At 47.8% G+C, this 26,796-nt stretch overlaps 1 protein-coding gene across 1 annotated transcript in view; it reads left to right on the top strand.

The window, feature by feature from the left end:
* The window catches only part of VPS39 (VPS39 subunit of HOPS complex), a 118,998-nt gene that overhangs the window by 53,476 nt on the left and 38,726 nt on the right, over nt 1–26,796 (top strand). The window contains exons 20-22 of the mRNA XM_082275200.1: nt 5,469–5,571; nt 6,832–6,877; nt 9,731–9,880. Coding sequence (XP_082131326.1) covers nt 5,469–5,571; nt 6,832–6,877; nt 9,731–9,880 — 299 coding nt within the window. The remainder of the gene's footprint in view (nt 1–5,468; nt 5,572–6,831; nt 6,878–9,730; nt 9,881–26,796) is intronic.

The raw sequence follows: 26,796 nt of genomic DNA, 5'->3' as shown, positions 1-26,796 counted from the left end.
CTTTTATTTGCCTGAGCCCCATCTTGATTCAGCTATGTGCATGAGAGCATCTCTCTCTCTCTCTCCCCCTCATTGGCTCACACAGCAGCAGGAGCCATTGGACAATGTCCATTTACAGGAGAGTGGCTCAGGAGCGAGCCTGCTTAAGTGCCCCCATAGCAAGAGGCTTGCTATTGGGGGCACTGGGCGGGGGGAAGAGCCAGAACCGCTGATGGGAGACCCAAAAGGAAGAGGATCGGGGCTGCTTTGTGCAAAACCTTTGCACAGAGCAGGTAAGACTGGCATGTTTGTGTTTTAAAAAATAAAAAAAGCAAGCTTTTGGAATCCCTTTTTAAAGTGCAGTGCAACTGAGGATACTGTCACCAAGAAGGTAAATCTCTCAGTAGCAAAGATACTTAATCCACAGTATAGCCCTTTGCTTAGTGTTTTCATTAATGTTAGTGTGGACCAGAAAAATGCCTTTGATCGTGCAGAGCAATGTCAAAACTATCCATGCTCTTGATCAGTAAGGTCAATGTGCTTTAAACATTCTAGTGCCAAAGGCATGGGGTATTACATCTGCTTTGCAGTTTTGGATCTGAAGTAGGTAAAATTTAATTATAGAGTGGAAATTTCAGTTATCCTTAGTAGAACTTGCCAAAAAGGAAAAAAAAAATGCAAATGGCTTGGATTTTTGGTGGTTCTTTGTACTTTATGTAGTTACGTCATTGGTGGCTGTCCAGTGGCCAAAGGGGAAGCCACATGACCTGCAGGAGACATGGTGCCATTGTCACATGGAGATGAGATTGGAGCAGAACCCAGACCTGTCAACGCTGGAGGAGTGGAATCCTGGCAGGTAAGTGCGTAAGCCATGACATAGTGAGCACGTAAAGTTTAGGCCATGGGTGTCCAACCTTTTGGCTTCTCTGGGACCCATTGAGTGTAGAGAAATCTTCTCGGGCCGCATATAAAATATATACTATAGTTAAGGCATATAAGTAAAAAAACACTGCCGCGCTGCTGCGCCCCCCCCCCCCCCCCCCCCAGCACTAATTTAACACAACTAGTAGATGATCCCCTCCGAGGCAGCCTCTGCCTACAGTTAGTTGAAAGCCGCTGTAGCCATGCCCCCGACTTGACTTCCTTCCTCCTTCCAGGGCCACAGGTTGGACATGCCTGGTTTAGGCCTTCATTCAGACGGCTTGCACACGACTTGTGTGCAGAGGCTACTGTAGTCTGTAGATGGCAGTGTGGCTCTGTTTATCAAGTAGCAGACACCCTTATGCTTAATAAGCTGTGGTGTCTTAGCAGTTTTCCTCGATCCAATGTGGTAGTGTGATTTCATTCACACTCTTAGGTTTGGGGTACTGCCTTCATGGAATGCCAGCTGGCAGTGTCCAACATTTGTAACCCCATAATATGTCTATTTGGCTTATTGGAGAATCTGCTGTTCCATATGCCCACTAGAAAGCTTTTTGAGTCCTGATCTTTTATGTTAGAAAACTTAACCATGTGAAGTCAGACTCTTTGTAACACTGTGGGCCATGCACCAAAATCAGAGGTCCGTACTGTTTTGTTATATTTTTAAATGTGTTTTCTTACAAAATTTTATAAAAACTACCCTTCAAAATAAAAAGGAGCAGGCAGCAAGTGCTTGAACTGAGGTGTCCAAATTTGAACTATCTGGCTGTAACAGAAGGCAGTTTGGCAAAGAAGGGGTGCAAGGAGGAGTTTGCAGTGGAACAGTGAAACATTGTGGCGATTTCTTGCAGGTTCGAAGCTGCATTTCTACACATTGGGGGATGTTTTCTCTGTCTCTCTCTGTGTCTCTCTCTGTGTCTCTCTCTCTCTCTGTGTCTCTCTCTCTCTCTCTCTCTCTCTCTCTCTCTGTGTCTCTCTCTCTCTCTGTGTCTCTCTCTCTCTCTCTCTGTGTCTCTCTCTCTCTCTCTCTCTGTGTCTCTCTCTCTCTCTCTCTCTGTGTCTCTCTCTCTCTCTCTCTGTGTCTCTCTCTCTCTCTCTCTCTCTCTCTCTCTCTCTCTCTCTCTCTCTCTCTCTCTCGGTCTCTCTCTCTCGGTCTCTCTCTCTCGGTCTCTCTCTCTCGGTCTCTCTCTCTCTCTCGAGAGAGAGAGAGAGAGAGAGAAAAAAAACATTCACTGAATTCTATGTTTGGCCCTTTGATGTCCAGGGCTGTACTTGAGGCCCCCCATGTCAAGAAAGTTGGCCATCACTGATCTATGCAATGCTAAAAGGTACAGACAGATACTTATTCATTCGTTTTGTCACAGAATCATGTGATATGTCACATTTTCCATTCTGCAGCAGATCAGTGACCCTAAATATATACAGCCACACTCCTAAAAAAAAAAAAAAAACTATCTTCAGCAGCAAGACCTATTACAGGTCCTAAAAGAAATGGCGTGATCCCCACACACACAAACCCCTGATCTCAACATTATTGAGCTTGTTTGGGATTACATCATGAGAAGAGAGGGAAGCAATTTAGCCTGAATTGTGGTTAGTTCTAGATATTTGGAACAACCTACTTGTCGAGGTCCTCAAACAGTGGAAATGTAACAGGAGAATTGCTGCTGTTTGTAAAACAGTGTACAGACACAACAAATATTGATTCATTTGAGGCTTTTTTCACTGTTTGTGCACCTTTTAGTTTTTTTTAATTAGAGATATTTTGGTGTGTAAATAAATCACAATAAACCTCAAGCAAGCTAATACATTTTCACACTAAAAATGGAGATTTTCCCTTTTTCGTATTTCATACCTTTTGTTGAAATCTGTCATGTATTCTGTCTTGTGTTGTTGCTCAATTGGTAATTGTCTTGTTGAACATGTAACTGATCTCTCCCATATTGCTAAATTGCCTAAATGAAAATGGCTACTTTTCTTATTGTAAAGGTTGTACTGTATCCAGCAGGCTAGTCCATTTTGCTGAAATTTTATTGCAGCAACTTAAAATGGTACTCAGTAGTTTGTATGGCCCCACGTGCTTGTATGCATGCCTGACAACGTCGGGGCATGCTCCTTTTTGGACGACGGATGGTGTCCTGGAGTATTTCCTCCCAGATCTGGACCAGGGCATCACTGAGCTCCTGAACAGACTGAGGTGCAACCTGGTGGTGTCGGATGGACAGAAACATAATGTCCCAGAGGTGTTCTATTGGATTTATTTCAGGCGAGCATGGGGGAAATTCATTGGTATCAATTCCTTCATCCTCCAGGAACTGGCTGCATACTCTCACCACATGAGGCCTGGCATTGTCATGCACCAGGAGGAACCCAGGACCCACTGCACCAGCGTACAATGGGTCCAAGGAGTTTGTCCCGATACCGAATGGCAGTCAGGGTGCTATTGTCTAGCCTTTAGAGGTCTGTGCGTCCCTCCATGGATATGCCTCCCCAGACCATCACTAGCCCACCACCAAACCGGTCATGCTGAGCAATGTTACAGGCTACATAACATTCTCGATGGCTTCTCCCAGACCCTTTCACGTCTGTCACGTGCTCAGGGTTAACCTGCTCTCATCTGTAAAAAGCACAGGGCGCCAGTGCTGGACCTGTCAATTCTGGTGTTATATGGCAAATGCCAATCGAGCTCCGTGGTGCAGAACAGTGAGCACAGGATGCACTAAAGGATGTCGGGCCCTTTGACCAAATAATCAGAAACAGACTTCATGAGGGTGGCCTGAGACATTCACACCAGTGGCCTGCTGGAGGTAATTTTGTAGGGCACTGGCAGTACTCATCTTGTTCCTCCTTGCACAAAGGAGCAGATACTGGTCCTGCTGATGGGAAAAGGACCTTCTACGGCCCTATCCAGCTCTCCTACAGTAACTGCCTGTCTCCTGGAATCTCCTCAATGGTCTTAAGACTGTGCTGGGTGACACAGCAAACCTTCCAGCAATGGCACGTACTGATGTGCCATTCTGGAGGATTTGGACTGCCTGTGCAACCTCTAAAGGGTCCAGGTTTGGCCTCTTGCTACCAGTAGTGACACTGACCCTAACCAAATGCAAAACTAGTGAAAAACAGTAAGAAAGAGGAGTAGGTAAAAAAATGTCAGTGGCCTTCACTTTAAAACCATTCATCTTTTGGAGGGTAACACCAAACCAGCTGAAGGTCATTACCAAGCCTCTCTACTACTTAAACTAAATGGGTAAGTATCAGCGCTGCTCAATAATAGATAAGTGAGTCAATAATGTGTGGCTAATGCCAAATTTAAATAAATATTGTATTCAATAAATACCATACCATGTGTTATAAAGTGCTCAGTGATATAAAACTCATTATCGTGAATATATAAATCCAAGCAAATATCCCAAAAAATGTCCAAAAATATAAGTTATAAAGTGCTATATATTAATGCAATTAAGTTCATTAGTGTAAACATATAATTAATATCAATATTAAAGTGTCCAGTGCTCGGTTACAATAAATAAATAAATTATCCTCTTCATACAAAAAGTGCTCTGTGCTTGTCTGCTGTCTTACACCAGAGATGATTAAAGTGCTCAAGTGTCTGGGTGCTCCCCTCTCAGTCCTCTACTCACCGGACTGTAAGAGGGTTCAAGCCTTATAAGCATAAAACAACGGCCAGGATCCCAGGAAATCACCAGGTTATCAGCACCTCCGATCAATCTCCTCACCTCAGCAGTTTCCGATAAAAAACCATCCAGGAATAGATCCACCATAAAATTCAAATGGAGAGAGACCACATCGTGCAGTATTATCAACTTTATTAAAAATCAATTAAGATTGCACTTACAGCGTATCAAATCACAATCTGCGGTAACAGCTCCTAAATCGGGGACGCCAATCTTTCCTCTGCGTTCCACCCGCTCGTACTGGAAGTGACGTAGTGCGTGAGAGTAACGGCTTGACGTGTTTCGCTCTGCCAATCAGCATCGCTTTAGAGAATGCTCTTGGTTTTATATATTCATGATAATGAGTTTTATATCACTGAGCACTTTATAACACATGGTATGGTATTTATTTAATACAATATTTATTTAAATTTGGCATTAGCCACACATTATTGACTGACTCGCTTATCTATTATTGAGCAGCGCTGATACTTACCCACTTAGTTTAAGTAAAAGGTTCTTCCTTTTTTTCAGCAGCAGCTCATCCTTAATTGCCTACATTTATCTCCTAAAAGGTATATAATTCTCTGCTACTTAAATGACCAGATCAATATCCCAGGAGTTTAATTGACTTGATGCTACACTCTGATCAAAAAGTATTCTTTTCATTTTTAACAGTGTATATACATGTAACTGGAATGTGTAGATAGTCAGATTTAGTTATAGATTCATAATTGTCAGCTGAGGCATCTAGGCTTTAGTGACTTTTAAGCATGTATTATGTCCTTGTTCGAACTATTGATAATTATAGTACTGTTTTTTGCTTTTTATATCATTACACGTTCTTGCTTTCATTTTCCGTTGACTTGTGTTTTTTTTTGTAATTTTGTGTAGGATTGTTAGAAGAACGTGCTCTCCTTCTGGGTAGAATGGGTAAACATGAGCAGGCATTGTTCATATATGTGCACATTTTGAGGGACACCAGTATGGCTGAGCAGTGAGTATATAATGGGTTTTGGGTTTTATTTTTTTTTTTAATTTGTGATTGTAAAGTGATGAGTTTGATATAAAGCTGGGCATACACTGATAGTTTTTCTTATTCAGCCTGCAGACTGAAGGAAAATAAATGCTCAGATTCCTCCATCAATACTATACGGTACAGAGGGCTGAATCTTTTGAAGTGGCTATTGTGTTTTGTCAGCCTGCCCCACTGAGTCATCTGATTGGATGTAGCTGCTTTTTGGCAAACCCTTTTCTCCCCTTCCAGGACGGCCCAACAATGAGAGATGATAGGCTCCTCCCCACAGGAAACACAATCAATTTAGATTAGTTAAAAGGCCCCACCTTTCCCTCTGGCCCTCAGTCCCTAGGTGGATTGGACAAGCCATTAAACATGTCTTATAAAAAGTTTAGGTGTTCCAACACCAGCAGACCCGCAATGCGGCCACCTGGTCCAGACATAGCACGATCCAAAAACGTGATTGTGTAGATGTACTGTCTCAGCAAGACCTAGCCTTTGACCAAAAAGTCTTGCGGCAGTGGTCCCACCCTAAGGTAGGCAGGGTATCTCTATTATCCTCTCATTGTTGGGCCGTCCTGGAAGGAGAGGAGAGAAAACCTACCGTTAGTTCACCGGTAACGGTCTTTTCTTCCGAGCCTTCCAGGGCGGCCCGCCTACCCACCCTAGTTAAAAGGGTGTATGATGTTGTACTAAAATGTAGATAAGTACCTATAAAATTGTTAGAGCATTTCCAAAAATTGGTTGTGGAAGATACTCTATTACAATGGAGGGCCAGAGGGAAAGGTGGGGCCTTTTAAGCAATCTTAATTGATTGTGTTTCCTGTGGGGAGGAGCCTATCATCTCTCATTGTTGGGCCGTCCTGGAATGCTCGGAAGAAAAGACCGTTACCGGTGAACTAACGGTAGGTTTTTCCACTCATCTTCCCGATTTTTTAAATCAAGGGATGTCGGGCGGGAGACACCCAACAAGACCACCCACTGAGCGACTTTCGTCCGATTCCAGTGTATGCCCAGTTTAGAATTCTGGACGAACCTATTTCTTTTTAGAATCTTCTCCTGATCTTTAGCTGTATGTATATACATTTCTAAAACCTAAATCTCTAAACTATAATTGCTACACCAAGTAGGTTTAATCAGACTTGTATACAGTTTGCTTACTAGCTACAAAATGTTTTCATATTTTCTTTTATCTAGTTTTAGTAAAGAATTGTTTCTTGCCATTGACTTCTTTCACAGGTATTGCCATAAACACTATGACCGTGCCAAGGAAGGCAATAAGGATGTAAGTATATTTTTATTTTTAAAGTGGAAGTTCACCCCAGGTTTATTCTATGAATATTAAACCGTCATATAACATGCGTACCTTTTTTTTTATCTGATCATTTTTTTTTTTTTTTTTTAATTGAAAAAAGAATATTCCTTTTGACTTTACAAAAAAAGTTAGATGTGCTGTTTGGTAGCTGTATTGTATGATGCACATTTAAAGTGTGAAAACTAGTTTCCCAATACTTATGGGGTTTTGCACATCGTCGCAGTGAATGCATAAATGCACCCTCTTTACAGCAACATCTATTACAACCAGGTGAGTGCATGCTCCCAGCCAAATAGTAACTGCTGAGTGTAGTACATCTTTATATAGTGTGAACAGCTGGGTGAGTTTGTGTGTTGAGGACATGGAGACCGTGGGGACATTTTCCAAGGCCCTACTCCATTGCTCCAGGTCAGTATGACTGCCATCTCAGAATGAGGGGGCCTGAGCAACACTGTGAGTTGCATGGTATTGCTCGTAAATGGCCAGCAGTTTCCGGTGCTGATTGCAGAACACCCAGAGCCTCAACAGAAGTCAAACATTGTGCTGTGCTATGCATTTATCAAGGTGTTATATAGCTGTTTATTGTTCATAAATAAATAATTTTAGGGCTAACCTCTAAAGCAGAGCAGAATGTGGCTTAACTCTAGCCAAGTGTTTGTGTGTGTGTGTGTGTGTGTATGTATATATGTATATATATATATATATATATATATATATATATATATATATATATATGTGTGTATGTATAATATCCCACTGACCTCTCTCTTGCTTCCTGTCCTTTGTGATGTTCATACATCACATTGGGTTACAGTTTTGCCAAGACAGCCCAAACATTAAGAAAATATTTTGTAACCACTTGACCTCCAGAAGATTTACCCCTCCCCCCCCCTTTTCCTGACCAGGCTATTTTTTGGTGATATGGCACTGTGTTACTTTGACAATTGTGTGGTCATGCTACGCTGTACCCAAATAAAATTTGTTTTTTTTCTCCCAGAATTAGAGCTTTCTTTTGGTGTTTTTTGATCACCTCTGTGGTTTTTTATTTTTGCACTATAAACAAAAAAAAAAACGGACAATTTTGAAAAAAAAAAAACAATATTTTTTACTTTCGGCTATAAAATGTATCCAATAAAAAAATGTAAAAACAAATCTAATTTCTTCATCAAATTAGGCCAATATGTATTCTGCTACATATTTTTGATACAAATCCCATTTTTTATTTTTACTAGTAATGGCGACGATCAGCCACTTATAGTAGGACTGAGATTATGCGGCAGACAGTCGGACACTGACACTTTTTGGGGACCAGTGACACTAATAGTCATCAGTGCTAAAATATGCACAGTCACTGTACTAATGACACTGGCTGGGAAGGGGTTAAACAGGGCCAATCAAAGGGTTAACTGTGTGCCTAGCCAGTGTTTTATTGTACTGTGGGAGGTGCTTTTTCTAGGGGAAGGCATGGATCCTGGGTTCCTGCAAAGCCGGGACAAGGATCTATGCCTTACCCTAGTAAAAGCACCTCCCACAGTACAATAAAATACTGGCTAGGCACACAGTTAACCCTTTGATTGGCTGGTAAGGAATTAAGCTTAAATGACAATCAAAGGGTTAACTGTGTGCCTAGCCAGTATTCTATTGTACTTTGGGAGGTGCTTTTACTAGGGTAAGGCATAGGTCCTTGTCCCGGCTTTGCAGGAACCCAGGATCCATGCCTTCCCCTAGAAAAAGCACCTCCCACAGTACACTAAAACACTGGCTAGGCACACAGTTAACCCTTTGATTGCCATTTAAGCTTAACCCCTTACCAGCCAGATAGGCGATCTGCTATGTTTTCATTTTGTTAGACCACCGTTCTGCTTCAGTGCTGAATGATCGCCGGGTGCCAGTGCACATATTCTGCAGTATCAGCAGATAAGCTCCCACTGTGTATAATCGCACCGGGAGAAGGCCACCATCGCACACATGCGTGCCCACTACCCAAAAGTGTCGAGTTCGTGATCCGGTGCAGCAGTGTCACCTTGCTGTTGTACATTTAAGTTATACGGTTGGCAAGTGATTAAGAGATTTCCAATCATTCTTGTCTGAACAGGCAATAATAAAACAAATGACAAGGTTCTTATCTATTCCCTGATCTGTCCAAAAGTGATCTAAAAGTTTTGGCTGGAGTTGGGCTTAAAATGTAATTTTTGTTTTTTTAAAAGCACAGAGTAAGAAATGTTTTTATAAGACGTTGAAACCTAAAGGAGTAATAATCTGCTACATCAGAGCAGAGTCACACAGTCCTATTTTGAGCTCATTTTGGTCTCCTTTTGGTCTTTGCAAACTTGGAGAATGTTGTATATGCTTACATTTTTAATATGGCTTTCTAGACCGCAATATATAGACCCCAGCATTATTGCAATGTTGGCTCACTGCCCATCAAACCGAAAGCAATCAAGCATATACCCCATCCTTCTGTATTCTCCATATCTTGTTACTAAATTGCAAAGTTTGATCTAAAAGCTGCTTTAAAGCAGAATTAAACTGTTACTGGTGCCCAGGGCTTTCACCATTAGCATATGCGTGCATTGTGGCAAACTTGCCCCACAAAGCTCCTATTCCAGCGCCACAATCTCCATGGCCACTCTGTCCCCACAGCTGACCTCTTCACCCAATTGTCTTCAGGGTTTGGCATTTTGTAAACTTTAGAAAATAACCCCAATATAATTTTTTAGTTAGGAGTATAGGCTGTGATGTAGATCTGTCAGGAATAAAATAGCCTTTCAGTGACTCTTTTTTTCTAATGTGTGACCAGATTTTATTTTCTCTTTGCTACAGGTATATTTGTCCCTTATCAGGATGTACCTCTCGCCACCTGATGTTCACTGTCTTGGTCCCATCAAAATAAAGCTGGACGAACCAAAAGCAAATATTGCTGCTGCACTGGCTGTTTTGGAGCAGCATCATGCAAAACTGAACACAACTAAGGTAAGAGAAAGCTTGTTGTGTGTGTATATACGAACCAGTCCTAGAGAAACGTATTGATTTGTGTCTCATACAATAATAAATGCTTAAAAAAGGATCTATGTGGTGGTGTTTTGTGGTGGTGTTTTTTGGGGGTTGTTGTTGGAAGGAGTGTGTAAAGTATATTGGAAGTCCATATCTCCCAATTCTCTATTTCATAGTCCAGTCTGAGTGACCAATTGGTCTTTGATCTCTTTATCTAAGACATAAGCTGCAGGCTCCACATTTCATCTTCTCCAGGATTTTTAAAATATTAGATTGGTGGATCAGGAGGCAAGTAGTTTGTGCACTCTGGTCACCACTCCCACTCCACTAAACCTTCCAGTTACTTTAGAATTAACCCACTTGCCACTTTAACCCCTATCCTGACCAGGCCAATTTTCAGCTTTCAGCACACTTTAAATGAGAATTACTTAGTCATGCAAAACTGTACTGCTGTAAAAGTGAAGCGCTGTGAATACTTTCTGGATGCACTGTAAGCCCTGATAAGGACTGCATCCAACCTTAGAACAACAATGGGTAGCTAGAAATGACTAGGGCTTTAGCTAGTCCAAGCCTGTCTCCCTAGCTAAATGGCACTCAGCTGTGTTACAAATACCCAATGGTAACATTTCAGTTCAAATTAAATCTGAGTCCATACATAACGTCAAAATTGCGCATGGAGGAGCCAAGGTATAAAAGGTATGGTACTGGAAAGAGCAGAATCTGCAACGCAGATGATTTTATACAACTGACACTTCCTTTTGACCCCCTATGTGTCAGTTTGACGAGCTAGTACACAGTATATAGGGGGTAAGTGGTCTGCCCTGGTGGAGTTGGTCACAACAGCCAAAACATATGGATTGCAGGGGAGCAAAGTGTGAAATTGTTCAGCTCGGGTAAATAAATCCTCGGCGAGCTGGGTACTATGTTAGACTCCCAGTAGTGCTTAAGGTCCGGCCTGCAGAAACAGGGGTGGTGCTGTGTTAGGTGGGTAACCTACCCTTCCCATTAGTGCAGCCGTTATGACCAATGTTAGAGTGACTCTGGGGTCTATGGTACTCACGGCTCTTGATCCGTTGTGCGGACTTCTCAGTAGCCGAGATCAAAGTTAGAAGCTGCTCCTCTTTATACCTGTATCAGCAGATCCAGAGTCCACACTGCAAGGTCTGTGTAGTGGCTGCAGCGGTTCCAGCTGATGCTGTGGATAGCCCAAGTTGCTCGAGTGGTTGTTCTAGTTTGCCATGCATTAGCTCAGGAAGCTGGGGGCCGGTCCCTGCGTCTACATGTTTCATTCTGCCCACCGGAAATTTGTCAGGACATACTGGGCAGTAGACTGTGTCCAGGTTAAGTTCAAGGCTAGGTCCCACCCCTTCTCATCTCACAACAGTCTACCTAAAGTGCAATAGTGAACACCAACCACTCAACTGTGACAATTTTATCTGATCTATCTACACGCACGCGTGTGTGTGTGTGTGTGTGTGTGTGTGTGTGTGTGTGTATATATATATATATATATATATATATATATATATATATATATATATATATATATATATATATATATATATATATATATATTAGGGCTGGGGAATATAATCGAAAGATCGATGCATTGCGATTCGACCCTTCGCGATTCTGCATCGATGCGGGCTGCCGGCATAATCGATTATACGAGGTGACGTCATCAGCCGCGGCCACGCCCTATCGCGCAAGGGAAAAAAAAAAAAAAAGATCGCAGGATCGGCAGCTGATTGGTGGGTTAGTGGCGGGAGCTTAATAAAAAGGCTCCGCCCCTCCCCTTCCGCCTCTTTGACCCGGGCCGAGGCGCAGCAAGACATCCCCCGTGTGTATCGGCGTCCCACCTGCGGCCTAGAAGCCAGCCAGCCATCCAAGCCAGAAGCCGCCAGTCCAGTGAGTCCACACACAGGAGCGAGGAGCCCCAAGTGCGTCCCCATCGCAGCCAGCCAGCGCCGCTAGCCTCACCTCATCGTAGCCGACAGGCCCTGGAGGCCCAGCCGCCACGCCACTGCCAGTGACGCCAGCCGCCCGCCACAGAGCCCAGAGAGCAGCACAGCACCTGTCCTCCTCTGCAATGCAGTGCACAACAACCCACACAGTCACACAGCAGGTATGTCCGAACAAATAATTGTGTTATCATTCATGCAGAGGGAAACAAACATCACGGTGAACATGGAAGTTATGCAGCAGTGCACTATTGCCAGGTTCACCCTTGATGTTTGCTACTAGTCAGGAAGTGCTCTGTTTTGTAGAGGACAGGTTATGGCACACCTGGAATTTATTGCAATGCATATGCACATAAAAGGATTTATAATGTTTTGTGGGAATTTATGATGACCATTTTCACAAGAATATTAGCTTAGCTGGCTGGCTGGCTGGCTTCTTCTATCTTGGCTTGCCTTAAAGTACAACTATAGGCCAAACTTTATCCAAGTTTTGCCTTTAGTTGTACTTTAAATGGTGGTAGGCCTGGCTTATATTAATATTTTCTTTTATGAAGCAGTAAACTGCACTACTACAGTTTTTTACTAATTTTACTGTTACTTCTAGTAAAATACTAGTGTTGTTGTCTGTCTCTGCTATGCTGTTTGCATTTTCAGACCTTCCTATATGTTTGCAGTGCAAGTGCACTAAAGTATGCAGGGCTTGCAGGCCATGACAGGGTCCAGGAAAGTGTCCTTTGAAGCAAATGAAAATAAAAAGGATTCTTTTATTTGTGACTGCTTGATTGTTTGTTTTTTTTTATAAAGTTTTGAAAACCATTGGGCAGTGGGCTGGGCATGGGCATTGGGCAGTAATCGTGATGCATCGTGATGTATCGCGGAATTGAATCGTATCGAATCGCGACCCTAATAATCGAATCGTGAGGTAAGTGAAGATGCACAGCCCTAATATATACGTCGCTCTATATACTGTGTGTGTGTGTATATATGTATATATGTATGTATATATATATATATATATATACACACACGTCGCTCTATATTATATATACGTCGCTCTATATACTGTATGTGTGTGTGTGTGTATATATATGTATAATATATATATATATATGTGTGTATATATATATATATATATATATATATATATATATATATATATATAATACGTCGCTCTATATACTGTATATGTATGTATATATATATATATATATATACGTCGCTCTATATTCTATATATATATATATATATATATATATATATATATATATATATATATATAATCCTCTTATATCTAAAGGCACAGGGGAGGGAGCATAGACCAAGAAAAGCAAGCAGGAGAGGGAGCAGTACAACAAAAGTCATAGAAGGATAATCACCATAGCCCTTCCTATTTATCAATTCAATAAGTACCTATTAATACATTCACATGCTAAGTATTATCTATATCCAAAGACCAGTACTGAAAATTCAAGATAAAGGATATACATGTACCCAATCATCATATCCAAAACTAAATGGTATTAGTGAGGCTATAGTTTATGCAGGCTTGAAATATTTAGTGAAAGTAACCAAAAAGCTAATGTAGGGAAGATGATGGGGGGGGAGGAGGCGAGGGGGGTGACACTGATCCTATTTATAGGAAGCATTATAATGATCACATTTTTGTTCCTTTTGTAGTAATACCTTATCCCAGTCCACCCTCCTTTCTGACAATTCAAGCCTGTAAATTACCATGCATTTGAAACCTTAAGTTGATGCTCCATGTACATTCATAAAATGTATCACCACTGGTGACTTCGTTTTTGTGGATATACTTGTCAAGTACTCCTCTATCCTCTTGCAGAATTCTCTTCTAGTTTTTCAGACATATATCAGGCTACAAGGGCAAATTACCGTATATACTCGAGTATAAGTCGACCCGAATATAAGCCGAGGCCCCTAATTTACCACAAAAAGTGGGAAAACTTATTGACTCGAGTATAAGCCTAGGGTGGGAAATGCAGCAGCTACCAGACCCAACTGGACCACCACGAGACACAAAACGGGCTGCGGGCGTGGTACAGGAGATGGCTCAGGTCATGGTATAGGCATGGCGCAGGTCATGGTATAGGCATGGCGCAGGTCATGGTATAGGCATGGCGCAGGTCATGGTATAGGCATGGCGCAGGTGATGGTATAGGCATGGCATAGGTCAGGGGTACTCAAATGTAAACTTGAAAGGTCCACTTACAAATTTTCCATTCAGTCCGAGGTCCGGAAAAGTGACCGTCAAATTCCAAATACAGAACGCCAACAACAAAAAAAGGCATTCCCCAAAACTTGCCCCCATCCAATGCAGAGCGACCATTGTGCGTGCCCCTATTTAATGCAGAGCGTGTCCCCATTAATGCAGAGTGACCAGTGTGCGTGCCCCCATTAATGCAGAGTGACCATGTGCGTGCCCCCATTAATGCAGAGTGACCATGTGCGTGCCCCCATTAATGCAGAGTGACCATGTGCGTGCCCCCATTAATGCAGAGTGACCATGTGCGTGCCCCCATTAATGCAGAGTGACCATGTGCGTGCCCCCATTAATGCAGAGTGACCATGTGCGTGCCCCCATTAATGCAGAGTGACCATGTGCGTGCCCCCATTAATGCAGAGTGACCATGTGCGTGCCCCCATTAATGCAGAGTGACCATGTGCGTGCCCCCATTAATGCAGAGTGACCATGTGCGTGCCCCCATTAATGCAGAGTGACCATGTGCGTGCCCCCATTAATGCAGAGTGACCATGTGCGTGCCCCCATTAATGCAGAGTGACCATGTGCGTGCCCCCATTAATGCAGAGTGACCATGTGCGTGCCCCCATTAATGCAGAGTGACCATGTGCGTGCCCCCATTAATGCAGAGTGACCATGTGCGTGCCCCCATTAATGCAGAGTGACCATGTGCGTGCCCCCATTAATGCAGAGTGACCATGTGCGTGCCCCCATTAATGCAGAGTGACCATGTGCGTGCCCCCATTAATGCAGAGTGACCATGTGCGTGCCCCCATTAATGCAGAGTGACCATGTGCGTGCCCCCATTAATGCAGAGTGACCATGTGCGTGCCCCCATTAATGCAGAGTGACCATGTGCGTGCCCCCATTAATGCAGAGTGACCATGTGCGTGCCCCCATTAATGCAGAGTGACCATGTGCGTGCCCCCATTAATGCAGAGTGACCATGTGCGTGCCCCCATTAATGCAGAGTGACCATGTGCGTGCCCCCATTAATGCAGAGTGACCATGTGCGTGCCCCCATTAATGCAGAGTGACCATGTGCGTGCCCCCATTAATGCAGAGTGACCATGTGCGTGCCCCCATTAATGCAGAGTGACCATGTGCGTGCCCCCATTAATGCAGAGTGACCATGTGCGTGCCCCCATTAATGCAGAGTGACCATGTGCGTGCCCCCATTAATGCAGAGAGACCATGTGCGTGCCCCTATTAATGCAGAGCGTGTCCCCATTAATGCAGAGCGACCATGTGCGTGCCCCCATTAATGCAGATTGACCATTGTGCGTGCCCCCATTAATGCAGATTGACCATTGTGCGTGCCCCCATTAATGCAGAGTGACCATGTGCGTGCCCCCATTAATGCAGAGTGACCATGTGCGTGCCCCCATTAATGCAGAGTGACCATGTGCGTGCCCCCATTAATGCAGAGTGACCATGTGCGTGCCCCCATTAATGCAGAGAGACCATGTGCGTGCCCCTATTAATGCAGAGCGTGTCCCCATTAATGCAGAGCGACCATGTGCGTGCCCCCATTAATGCAGATTGACCATTGTGCGTGCCCCCATTAATGCAGATTGACCATTGTTCGTGCCCCCATTAATGCAGATTGACCATTGTGCGTGCCCCCATTAATGCAGATTGACCATTGTGCGTGCCCCCATTAATGCAGATTGACCATTGTGCGTGCCCCCATTAATGCAGATTGACCATTGTGCGTGCCCCCATTAATGCAGATTGACCATTGTGCGTGCCCCCATTAATGCAGATTGACCATTGTGCGTGCCCCCATTAATGCAGATTGACCATTGTGCGTGCCCCCATTAATGCAGAGCGACCATGTGCGTGCCCCCATTAATGCAGAGCGACCATTGTGCGTGCCCCCATTAATGCAGAGCGACCGCGTGCGTGCCCCCATTAATGCAGAGTGACCATTGTGCGTGCCCCCATTAATGCAGAGCGACCGCGTGCGTGCCCCCATTAATGCAGAGCGACCATGTGCGTGCCCCCATTAATGCAGAGTGACCATGTGCGTGCCCCCATTAATGCAGAGTGACCATGTGCGTGCCCCCATTAATGCAGAGTGACCATGTGCGTGCCCCCATTAATGCAGAGTGACCATGTGCGTGCCCCCATTAATGCAGAGTGACCATGTGCGTGCCCCCATTAATGCAGAGAGACCATGTGCGTGCCCCTATTAATGCAGAGCGTGTCCCCATTAATGCAGAGCGACCATTGTGCGTGCCCCCATTAATGCAGAGCGACCGTGTGCGTGCCCCCATTAATGCAGAGTGACCATGTGCGTGCCCCCATTAATGCAGAGTGACCATGTGCGTGCCCCCATTAATGCAGAGTGACCATGTGCGTGCCCCCATTAATGCAGAGTGACCATGTGCGTGCCCCCATTAATGCAGAGTGACCATGTGCGTGCCCCCATTAATGCAGAGTGACCATGTGCGTGCCCCCATTAATGCAGAGAGACCATGTGCGTGCCCCTATTAATGCAGAGCGTGTCCCCATTAATGCAGAGCGACCATGTGCGTGCCCCCATTAATGCAGAGTGACCATGTGCGTGCCCCCATTAATGCAGAGTGACCATGTGCGTGCCCCCATTAATGCAGAGTGACCATGTGCGTGCCCCCATTAATGCAGAGTGACCATGTGCGTGCCCCCATTAATGCAGAGTGACCATGTGCGTGCCCCCATTAATGCAGAGTGACCATGTGCGTGCCCCCATTAATGCAGAGTGACCATGTGCGTGCCCCCATTAATGCAGATTGACCATTGTGCGTGCCCCCATTAATGCAGAGCGACCGTGTGCGTGCCCCCATTAATGCAGAGCGACCGTGTGCGTGCCCCCATTAATGCAGAGCGACCGTGTGCGTGCCCCCATTAATGCAGAGCGACCATTGTGCGTGCCCCCATTAATGCAGAGCGACCATGTGCGTGCCCCCATTAATGCAGAGTGACCATGTGCGTGCCCCCATTAATGCAGAGTGACCATGTGCGTGCCCCCATTAATGCAGAGTGACCATGTGCGTGCCCCCATTAATGCAGAGTGACCATGTGCGTGCCCCCATTAATGCAGAGTGACCATGTGCGTGCCCCCATTAATGCAGAGTGACCATGTGCGTGCCCCCATTAATGCAGAGTGACCATGTGCGTGCCCCCATTAATGCAGAGTGACCATGTGCGTGCCCCCATTAATGCAGAGTGACCATGTGCGTGCCCCCATTAATGCAGAGTGACCATGTGCGTGCCCCCATTAATGCAGAGTGACCATGTGCGTGCCCCCATTAATGCAGAGTGACCATGTGCGTGCCCCCATTAATGCAGAGTGACCATGTGCGTGCCCCCATTAATGCAGAGTGACCATGTGCGTGCCCCCATTAATGCAGAGTGACCATGTGCGTGCCCCCATTAATGCAGAGTGACCATGTGCGTGCCCCCATTAATGCAGAGTGACCATGTGCGTGCCCCCATTAATGCAGAGCGACCATGTGCGTGCCCCCATTAATGCAGATTGACCAGTGTGCGTGCCCCCATTAATGCAGATTGACCAGTGTGTGTGCCCCCATTAATGCAGATTGACCAGTGTGTGTGTGCCCCCATTAATGCAGATTGACCAGTGTGTGTGCGCCCCCATTAATGCAGATTGACCAGTGTGCGTGCCCCCATTAATGCAGAGTGACCATGTGCGTGCCCCCATTAATGCAGAGCGACCAGTGTGCGTGCCCCCAATAATGCAGAGCGACCAGTGTGCGTGCCCCCAATAATGCAGAGCGACCAGTGTGTGTGCCCCCAATAATGCAGAGCGACCATGTGCGTGCCCCCATTAATGCAGATTGACCAGTGTGTGCCCCCATTAATGCAGAGCGTGTCCCCATTAATGCAGAGCGACCATGTGCGTGCCCCCATTAATGCAGATTGACCATTGTGCGTGCCCCCATTAATGCAGATTGACCATTGTGCGTGCCCCCATTAATGCAGAGCGACCGTGTGCGTGCCCCCATTAATGCAGAGCGACCGTGTGCGTGCCCCCATTAATGCAGAGCGACCGTGTGCGTGCCCCCATTAATTCAGAGCGACCGTGTGCGTGCCCCCATTAATGCAGAGCGACCATTGTGCGTGCCCCCATTAATGCAGAGCGACCATGTGCGTGCCCCCATTAATGCAGAGCGACCATGTGCGTGCCCCCATTAATGCAGAGTGACCATGTGCGTGCCCCCATTAATGCAGAGTGACCATGTGCGTGCCCCCATTAATGCAGAGTGACCATGTGCGTGCCCCCATTAATGCAGAGTGACCATGTGCGTGCCCCCATTAATGCAGAGTGACCATGTGCGTGCCCCCATTAATGCAGAGTGACCATGTGCGTGCCCCCATTAATGCAGAGTGACCATGTGCGTGCCCCCATTAATGCAGAGTGACCATGTGCGTGCCCCCATTAATGCAGAGTGACCATGTGCGTGCCCCCATTAATGCAGAGTGACCATGTGCGTGCCCCCATTAATGCAGAGTGACCATGTGCGTGCCCCCATTAATGCAGAGTGACCATGTGCGTGCCCCCATTAATGCAGAGTGACCATGTGCGTGCCCCCATTAATGCAGAGTGACCATGTGCGTGCCCCCATTAATGCAGAGTGACCATGTGCGTGCCCCCATTAATGCAGAGTGACCATGTGCGTGCCCCCATTAATGCAGAGTGACCATGTGCGTGCCCCCATTAATGCAGAGTGACCATGTGCGTGCCCCCATTAATGCAGAGTGACCATGTGCGTGCCCCCATTAATGCAGAGTGACCATGTGCGTGCCCCCATTAATGCAGAGTGACCATGTGCGTGCCCCCATTAATGCAGAGTGACCATGTGCGTGCCCCCATTAATGCAGAGTGACCATGTGCGTGCCCCCATTAATGCAGAGTGACCATGTGCGTGCCCCCATTAATGCAGAGTGACCATGTGCGTGCCCCCATTAATGCAGAGTGACCATGTGCGTGCCCCCATTAATGCAGAGTGACCATGTGCGTGCCCCCATTAATGCAGAGTGACCATGTGCGTGCCCCCATTAATGCAGAGTGACCATGTGCGTGCCCCCATTAATGCAGAGTGACCATGTGCGTGCCCCCATTAATGCAGAGTGACCATGTGCGTGCCCCCATTAATGCAGAGTGACCATGTGCGTGCCCCCATTAATGCAGAGTGACCATGTGCGTGCCCCCATTAATGCAGAGTGACCATGTGCGTGCCCCCATTAATGCAGAGTGACCATGTGCGTGCCCCCATTAATGCAGAGTGACCATGTGCGTGCCCCCATTAATGCAGAGCGACCATGTGCGTGCCCCCAATAATGCAGAGTGACCAGTGTGTGTGCCCCCATTAATGCAGAGTGACCATGTGCGTGCCCCCATTAATGCAGAGTGACCATGTGCGTGCCCCCATTAATTTCAGATTGACCAGTGTGCGTGCCCCCAATAATGCAGAGTGACCAGTGTGCGTGCCCCCAATAATGCAGAGTGACCAGTGTGTGTGCCCCCAATAATGCAGAGTGACCAGTGTGTGTGCCCCCAATAATGCAGAGTGACCAGTGTGTGTGCCCCCAATAATGCAGATTGACCAGTGTGCGCGTGCCCCCAATAATGCAGAGTGACCAGTGTGCGCGTGCCCCCAATAATGCAGAGTGACCAGTGTGTTTGCCCCCAATAATGCAGATTGACCAGTGTGCGTGCCCCCATTAATCTGGACCGCCGAAGCGGTCTGCTTCCTTCTGTCATCAGCGGGGGGGGGTTAGAATTGGGAGGATCGGAGTGGCTGTGTTTTACACTGGCAGCGCTGCATGATTACAAAAAGCCGAGTACAAGTTCTTACCCGACGGAGAGGATGTCCTATAAAGTCCCACCTCCTGGACACCGCCTCCTATGATAGACGTCACCAGTGTTCTGTCTATCATAGGTAAGAGCCGGCCCAGGAGGCGGGACTTTGTAGGACATCCTCTCCGTCGGGTAAGAACTTGTACTCGGCTTTTTGTAATCATGCAGCGCTGCCAGTGTAAAACACAGCCACTCCGATCCTCCCGATCCTCTCAATTCTAACCCCCCCCCCCTGCTGATGACAGAAGGAAGCAGACCGCTTCGGCGGTCCAGATTTAAGTCCGTGTGGGTCCGGAGGCGGCCCGGAGTCCGCCTATTGAGGACCCCGGCTATATACTGTGTGCCAGTTTTTAATCATCATACTGACACATAGGAGTGAAAAGGAACTATCACTCTGTGTTACAGACTATGTTCTTCCCAGTACCATACCTTTTTTTTATACCTTGGCTCCTCCATGCCCATACCGACGTTATGTATGGACTCAGATTTAATTTGAACATGATACATTGACTGGAATCTGTTACCATTAGGTATTTGTAGCACAGGGGAGCACTATTTAGATCGGGACAGGCTTGGACTAGCTACAGGCCTGATAATTTCTAGCTTCCCATTCACCCATTGTCGTTCTAAGGTGGGATGCAGTCCTTATCAGGGCTTATATAGGTCGTAACAGTATTTTGCCCTGCAGGTGGACCAGCAGGAAATTGGGGGGCCTTCATTGAGATGGGCATGACCCAGCTCCCACTGGAGATCTGTATCTGAGTAGTTTTATCTGGGATTGATTGATTTAGGGTGGGACCTAGCAGGTTGGGGTTGGTAGGGCGGGGAGGAGTAGAGAGTGGGGGTACATGAGTAAATGCTGCTGTATGTTTTTTATCTTTCATTATATATGCGCAATAAAACTTTGTAGAGGTAACCCAAGTGGGTGTAGACCTATTTATATTTTATTTTTTCGTTGGAAAATTATATATATTTTTTTTACACCCTCTCTGTAATTTATCAGGGGAGTACAGTTTTTTTTCCATACAGTTTTACTTCACAGGGATCCCAGGGCGATTACACTTTTTCTGCCATTCTCCAAATTACCCCTTTTTGTAAAGTAGACAGTCCAAGGTATTTACTAATTTAATTTATTTTTGTATTTACATGAAATACATCCAAGTAGCACCTTCAGCCATCATCCACTTGATGACCAGGCTGCCTTCTGACACTCTGTTTACAAGTAAAAATCTGTATTTTTGCCAGAAAATGACTTGGAACCCCTAAACATATTTTCTCTTACGTCCTCCGACAGTCGCCGCCCACTCACAAGTCTTCACCAATGGGTATTGACCTTTGCTCCGTAGGAGTAGCTAGGCAACAAGAATTGTTAATACAAAAGCTTTTAGCATAGACACACCCCTAGGGGCTGTCCCCTCAGTCAATACCTCCCTGCACCAACATTCCCAACTCAGTTTGATCTTGCCTAGCTTAGGAGTAGCTGGCTTTCCTGTGCTGGGGCTCAGTCTCAGCCTTCTACCCTTTTCTTTGATTTTATTTCAAGTATTTTTCTCTTTTCCTTGCTAGCTGTTATTTTGTCAGCCTTAGTTTAGGGATCTTCTGATGAAGAATCATCATGCGGAGCTGGGTCTCGGACTGGCCGCCCTGGTTCCCAGGGCTGAGAGCCAGATGGATCCCCAGCCTGCCATCAAGCGTTCAGCTTGACCCATCCCTGTTCGCTGCAGAGATGCTGCCTGTGAGGTGGCTACCTCACTGGACGCCATGACTGCGATCCACAAGCGTCCTGGCTGCGGCACTCCCTGTCTGCCCTGATAGCGGTTTGTCACTGGAGACGGCTCCCCACGCCATCTGGTACGGTAAGCACCTTCTGTGTGGGGACCTTCTGTATGGGCGTCAGTCTGTGGCTGTGTATTACCCTCCATGTCTGTGTAACTGCGGGCTCCCTGTCAGATCCCTGTGTGGCTGCACTGCCTGTGGGCTGCGGGGGGGGGCCATCCTGCTCTGATGTTTGTTATGCTCTGGGTGCAGTTTTGTGTGCAGACGTGTGTGTGCGGCGGTCGCTGCGGCGATCCGCCATTTTATTTGCCTGAATACTGTGACCGGCCCTGTCCCTATGCAGCGCCCTGTTATGGCGCCATTCGCCGCCATTTTGGCGGGCGGTACTCGTCCATGCACATGGCGGCGCCATTTTATTGTAGCCTTTTCCCCCGGCCGAGCGGCCATTTTGCCGGAGCCTTCAATAGGCTATATCAGTCAGCCAGCATTGCATCACTTCCTCTTTCTCTGGGAACAGCGATCGGTGGCAGCAGTCTGGTGTGCTCTCTCCAGGTTTTTACCTTCTTGTCCTGTCATTCCTTGCTCAGTATTGTCTATCCCTGCGGGGTCAGTGCGTACAGCAGTGTGCGGTGGGCTGCGCTCGCCGTGGTATTAAAGGGCCAGTACCTTTATACTTTTCTGTACTGGGGCATGGATTCTCAGGATAGCAAGTTTCCCCCCGCCCTGGTGGGGGACCAGGGGGCTGCTGCACCCCCCGAGGGGGCCGATCTGACCACTGTAGTAGCTTCCTTTAGTGTCTCAGGTGCAGATGCTGCTGGCTGAACGATCCGCAAAAAGGGCCAGGTTATCCATTTCCTCTGATTCAGAGGGCGATGTGGCTGCTGTGGCTGGCGTACCCTTCTTGGGGTCCCACTCATCTTTGGACCTTGTGGGGTCCGAGGGGGAGCCTGAGGTGGAGGGGGTTGATGTTTCTCCCCCTGGCTCGCCTGAAGAGCTTGCACTCATGAATGAGCTGATTGCTTCCATAAAGGACACCTTGCACCTGGAGGATGAGCTTACTCCTCCTGCTAGGGTGTCTTCCTTTGGAACACAGAGGGCTCGCAAATCAGCGCAGGTTTTTCCCTGCCCTGCTGAATTTCACCATACGGTTAATGAACAGTGGCGCAATTTAAAGAAGCCCTGTACTGTGCCAAATAAGTTTAAACTGCTTTATCCGTTTGCGCCTGCCACTGACGAGCGTTGGTGTGTGGCGCCTCCAGTGGATCACGCGGTAGCCGTTTTGAACAAAGCTACTGCGGTGCCTTCTGAGGATACCCCGGTTTTCCGGGACCCTACGGACAGGAGAATATAGAGTCTCTTGCCCGTCATGCCTATATGGTGGCTGGTTCTATGCTGAAGCCTATTTTTGCTTCCATTATGGCGGCACAGGCTGTTGCTGATTGGACCAAGATGTTCAGGCGCACCTTGGCGGCTGATTCCGCTTCACCTACCACGTTGGCTATGGTGGACCAGATCCATCAGGGTGTCATGTACTTGTGCGATGCGGACTTGAATTTAGCTCCCTTGGCTGCGCGCCTGTCCAGCGTGGCGATTCTGAACCGTCGTCTGATTTGGCTGAAGAATTGGTCGGTCGACCAATCTTCTCGCAAGACGCTGGCGGATTTTCACTACGCGGGGTCTCGCCTTTTTGGCGAGGCTTTGGATACCCTGATAAAAGGGGTTACGGGGGGCAAGAGTACTCTCCTGCCCCAGTCTCGCAAGCATAAGTCTTTCCGTGGCAAGCGGAATTCCTCGTCTAGGCCCCCTCAGGGGTCCTTTCGTGCCTTTTGGTCGCAGTCCAAGGGCAAGCCCTTCAAAGGCCAAGGCTCCCAGGAGAAGCCGTGGGCGGGAAAGCAGAAGTCCGGCCAGTCCGGTTCGACTTCCCATACCACTTCCGCCTGAAGGGGCGCCCTCACCCGTTTCTGGGGTGGGGGGACGTCTGCGCGGTTTCCTACAACCTTGGCTGACCCGCATTCGGGACAGATGGGTTCAGGAAATCGTTCGATCTGGTTACAAGATCGAATTTCTCTCTCGGCCGGCGGGCAGATTTTTTCCCTCAAATCTTCAGCTGTCTCCGGAGCGCTTGCAGGATTTGCACCTAGCGGTGCGGGACCTGCGGGCCCAGGGGGTGGTGGTCCCGGTGCCTCATTAGGACAGATTTCGGGGGTTTTACTCCAATCTGTTCACTGTGCCCAGAAAGGAGGGCAAGGTGCGTCCGATTCTGGACTTGAAGGCTCTGAACTGCTTTGTACGGGTTCGCAAGTTTCGCATGGAATCCCTGCGCTCAGTGGTGGCTGCCCTGAGTCCGGGGGAATTCATGGCCTCCATCGATCTGAAGGATGCTTACCTACACATCCCCATTTTCGAGGGTCACCAGAGGTACCTTCGATTCGCCATTGCGGAGGATCTCTACCAATTCGTGGCGTTACCTTTCGGTCTCGCTTCGGCTCCGCAGGTTTTTACCAAAGTGCTGGCGCCGGTTCTGGCCCTGTTGCGAGCACAGGGCATTGCTGTCTTGGGGTATCTGGACGATATCCTGATACGGTCAAACGCCAGTCAGAGCCTGGTGACCGACCTGTCCACCACGATGCGGACACTGCAGGAGTTCGGTTGGACAATAAACGTTCCGAAGTCGACTCTGTGTCCTTCGGTTCGTCTTCCCTACCTGGGAATGATTCTGGACTCTGTCCAAGCGTAGGTCTTCCTGCCGGAGGACAAGCTTCGGACTCTTCAGGACGAGGTCAGGTCCCTCAGGGACAACCGGCACTCGTCTCTCCGGACATGCATGAGATGTCTAGGTTTAATGGTCTCGTCTTTCGAGGCGATCCCCTTTGCCCAGTTTCACATGCGGGGTCTCCAAGCGGAGATTCTGGCCGAGTGGAACGGGCGGCCGCAATCCCTGGATCTGCGGATCTCGTTGAGCCACGATACCAGAAGGGATCTTCTGTGGTGGCTCCAGTCCCCGGCGGTGTCGGGGGGCAAGTCTTTTCGTCCATTATCGTGGACGGTGCTCACCACGGATGCCAGCCTGTCGGGCTGGGGTGGTGTTCTGGGCGTTCTGTCCGCCCAGGGAACTTGGTCGGAGGAGGAATCCTCCCTTCCGATCAACATTCTGGAATTGAGAGCGATAAAGCTTTGTCTTCTGAGATGGACGGACCGGTTTCGGGGCCGTCCAGTTCGGGTTCAGACGGACAATGCCACCGCGGTGGCCTACATCAACCACCAAGGGGGCACCAGGAGTGCCCGAGCGGCTCGGGAAGTAGCCGACATTCTGTCTTGGGCCGAGACGCACGTCCCGGCGATAACGGCAGTTCACATTGCGGGGGTGGAGAACTGGCAGGCGGATTATCTGAGTCGCCAGACCCTGGACCAGGGAGAATGGTCCCTTCACCCGGATGTCTTCCAGATGTTGTGCGCGAACTGGGGTTCCCCGGATGTGGACCTGTTCGCGTCTCGTCTGAACAACACGGTGGAAAGGTTCGTGGCACGGACGCGCGATCCTCGGGCAGACGCCTCAGACGCGTTAGTGGCGCCCTGGCATCAGTATCGTCTGATGTATGCCTTTCCACCGATTCAACTGCTGTCCAGGCTTCTTCGCAGGATAGCCTCGGAACCGCAGTGATTCTGGTGGCGCCGGACTGGCCTCACCGGTCTTGGTACGCAGACCTCGTAAATCTGGCAGTCGACGCTCCGTGGCGTCTGCCACTTCGAGAAGACCTCCTGTCTCAAGGGCCGATATTCCATCCTGCTTTACAGTCGCTGGCTTTAACGGCCTGGCTTTTGAAAGCCAGGTCCTGAAGGATAGGGGTCTCTCCCCTGAGGTCATTCCCACTTTGATCAAGGCTAGAAAAGCCTCTTCGGGGAAGATTTACTACCGTACTTGGAAGGCATATTTTGCCTGGTGTGAGTCCAGGGGGTATTCCCCTCGCTCATACTCGGTGTCGAGAGTGTTGGCCTTCCTTCAAACGGGCGTGGACCAGCGTTTGGCGTTGGCCACGATTAAGGGTCAGATTTCTGCGCTGGCCGTTCTCTTTCAACGCCCTGTGGCGTCTAATTCATTGGTTAGCACCTTTGTTCAGGGGGTGCGACATTTGGCCCCTCCTAGGAGGGACCCTTTACCTCCATGGGACTTGAACTTGGTTCTGTCCGTGTTGCAACAGGCTCCCTTTGAAAAGATCAGGGAGATCTCGTCTGTTATCCAAGAAGGTTGCCTTTTTGGTGGCGATCACTTCGGCTCGCAGGGTGTCGGAGCTGGCGGCTTTGTCCTGCAATTCTCCCTACCTGGTGGTCCACAAGGATAAGGTGGTCCTGCGGCCTAACCCATCTTTTCTTCCGAAAAGGATCTCGGAATTTCACCTGAATGAAGACATTGTTTTGCCTTCGCTCTGCGCGAAGCCTAAGCATCCGAAGGAGGTTGCCTTACATTCCTTGGATGTTGTCCGGGCGATCAGGGTTTACCTGTCGTCCACTAAATCTTTTCGCAAGTCGGATTCCCTCTTTGTCCTTCCTGAGGGACCTCGGAAGGGCATGGCGGCGTCGGCTGCGACCATCGCCAAATGGATCAGACAGATCATTGAACAAGCCTATGCCTTGAAGGGGAAGGTTCCTCCCTTCCCTGTGAAGGCGCACTCTACCAGGTCTTTGAGTACGTCTTGGGCTTACCGTCATCAGGCTTCTGTGGCCCAGGTGTGTAAGGCGGCGACTTGGTCGTCCGTTCACACCTTCTCAAAGTTTTAGAAGGTGGATGTTCAGGCATCGGCTGATGCCTCCTTTGGCCGTAAAGTTCTCAGTGCGGCAGTTTCCTAGGGACCCTTGTTTTTGTGGGCCCTTTGATATTGGGGTGTTTTACCCCTGGGTTACTTGTTTTCCTGGGTTGTTGCTCCTGTTGAGCACGTTTTCCTGTTGCCCAGTTGGTTCTCTTACTGTGGTAAGGTTCCTTTCTTTGATGTGGGTACTGCGTTGCCTTTCTACGGTTGCGTCTCCCACCCCTCAT

Source organism: Pelophylax lessonae (assembly GCF_965119305.1).
Source record: "Pelophylax lessonae genome assembly, chromosome: 13".
Classification (NCBI taxonomy): domain Eukaryota; kingdom Metazoa; phylum Chordata; class Amphibia; order Anura; family Ranidae; genus Pelophylax; species Pelophylax lessonae.
This window is presented reverse-complemented; position numbering and strand designations above follow the sequence as displayed.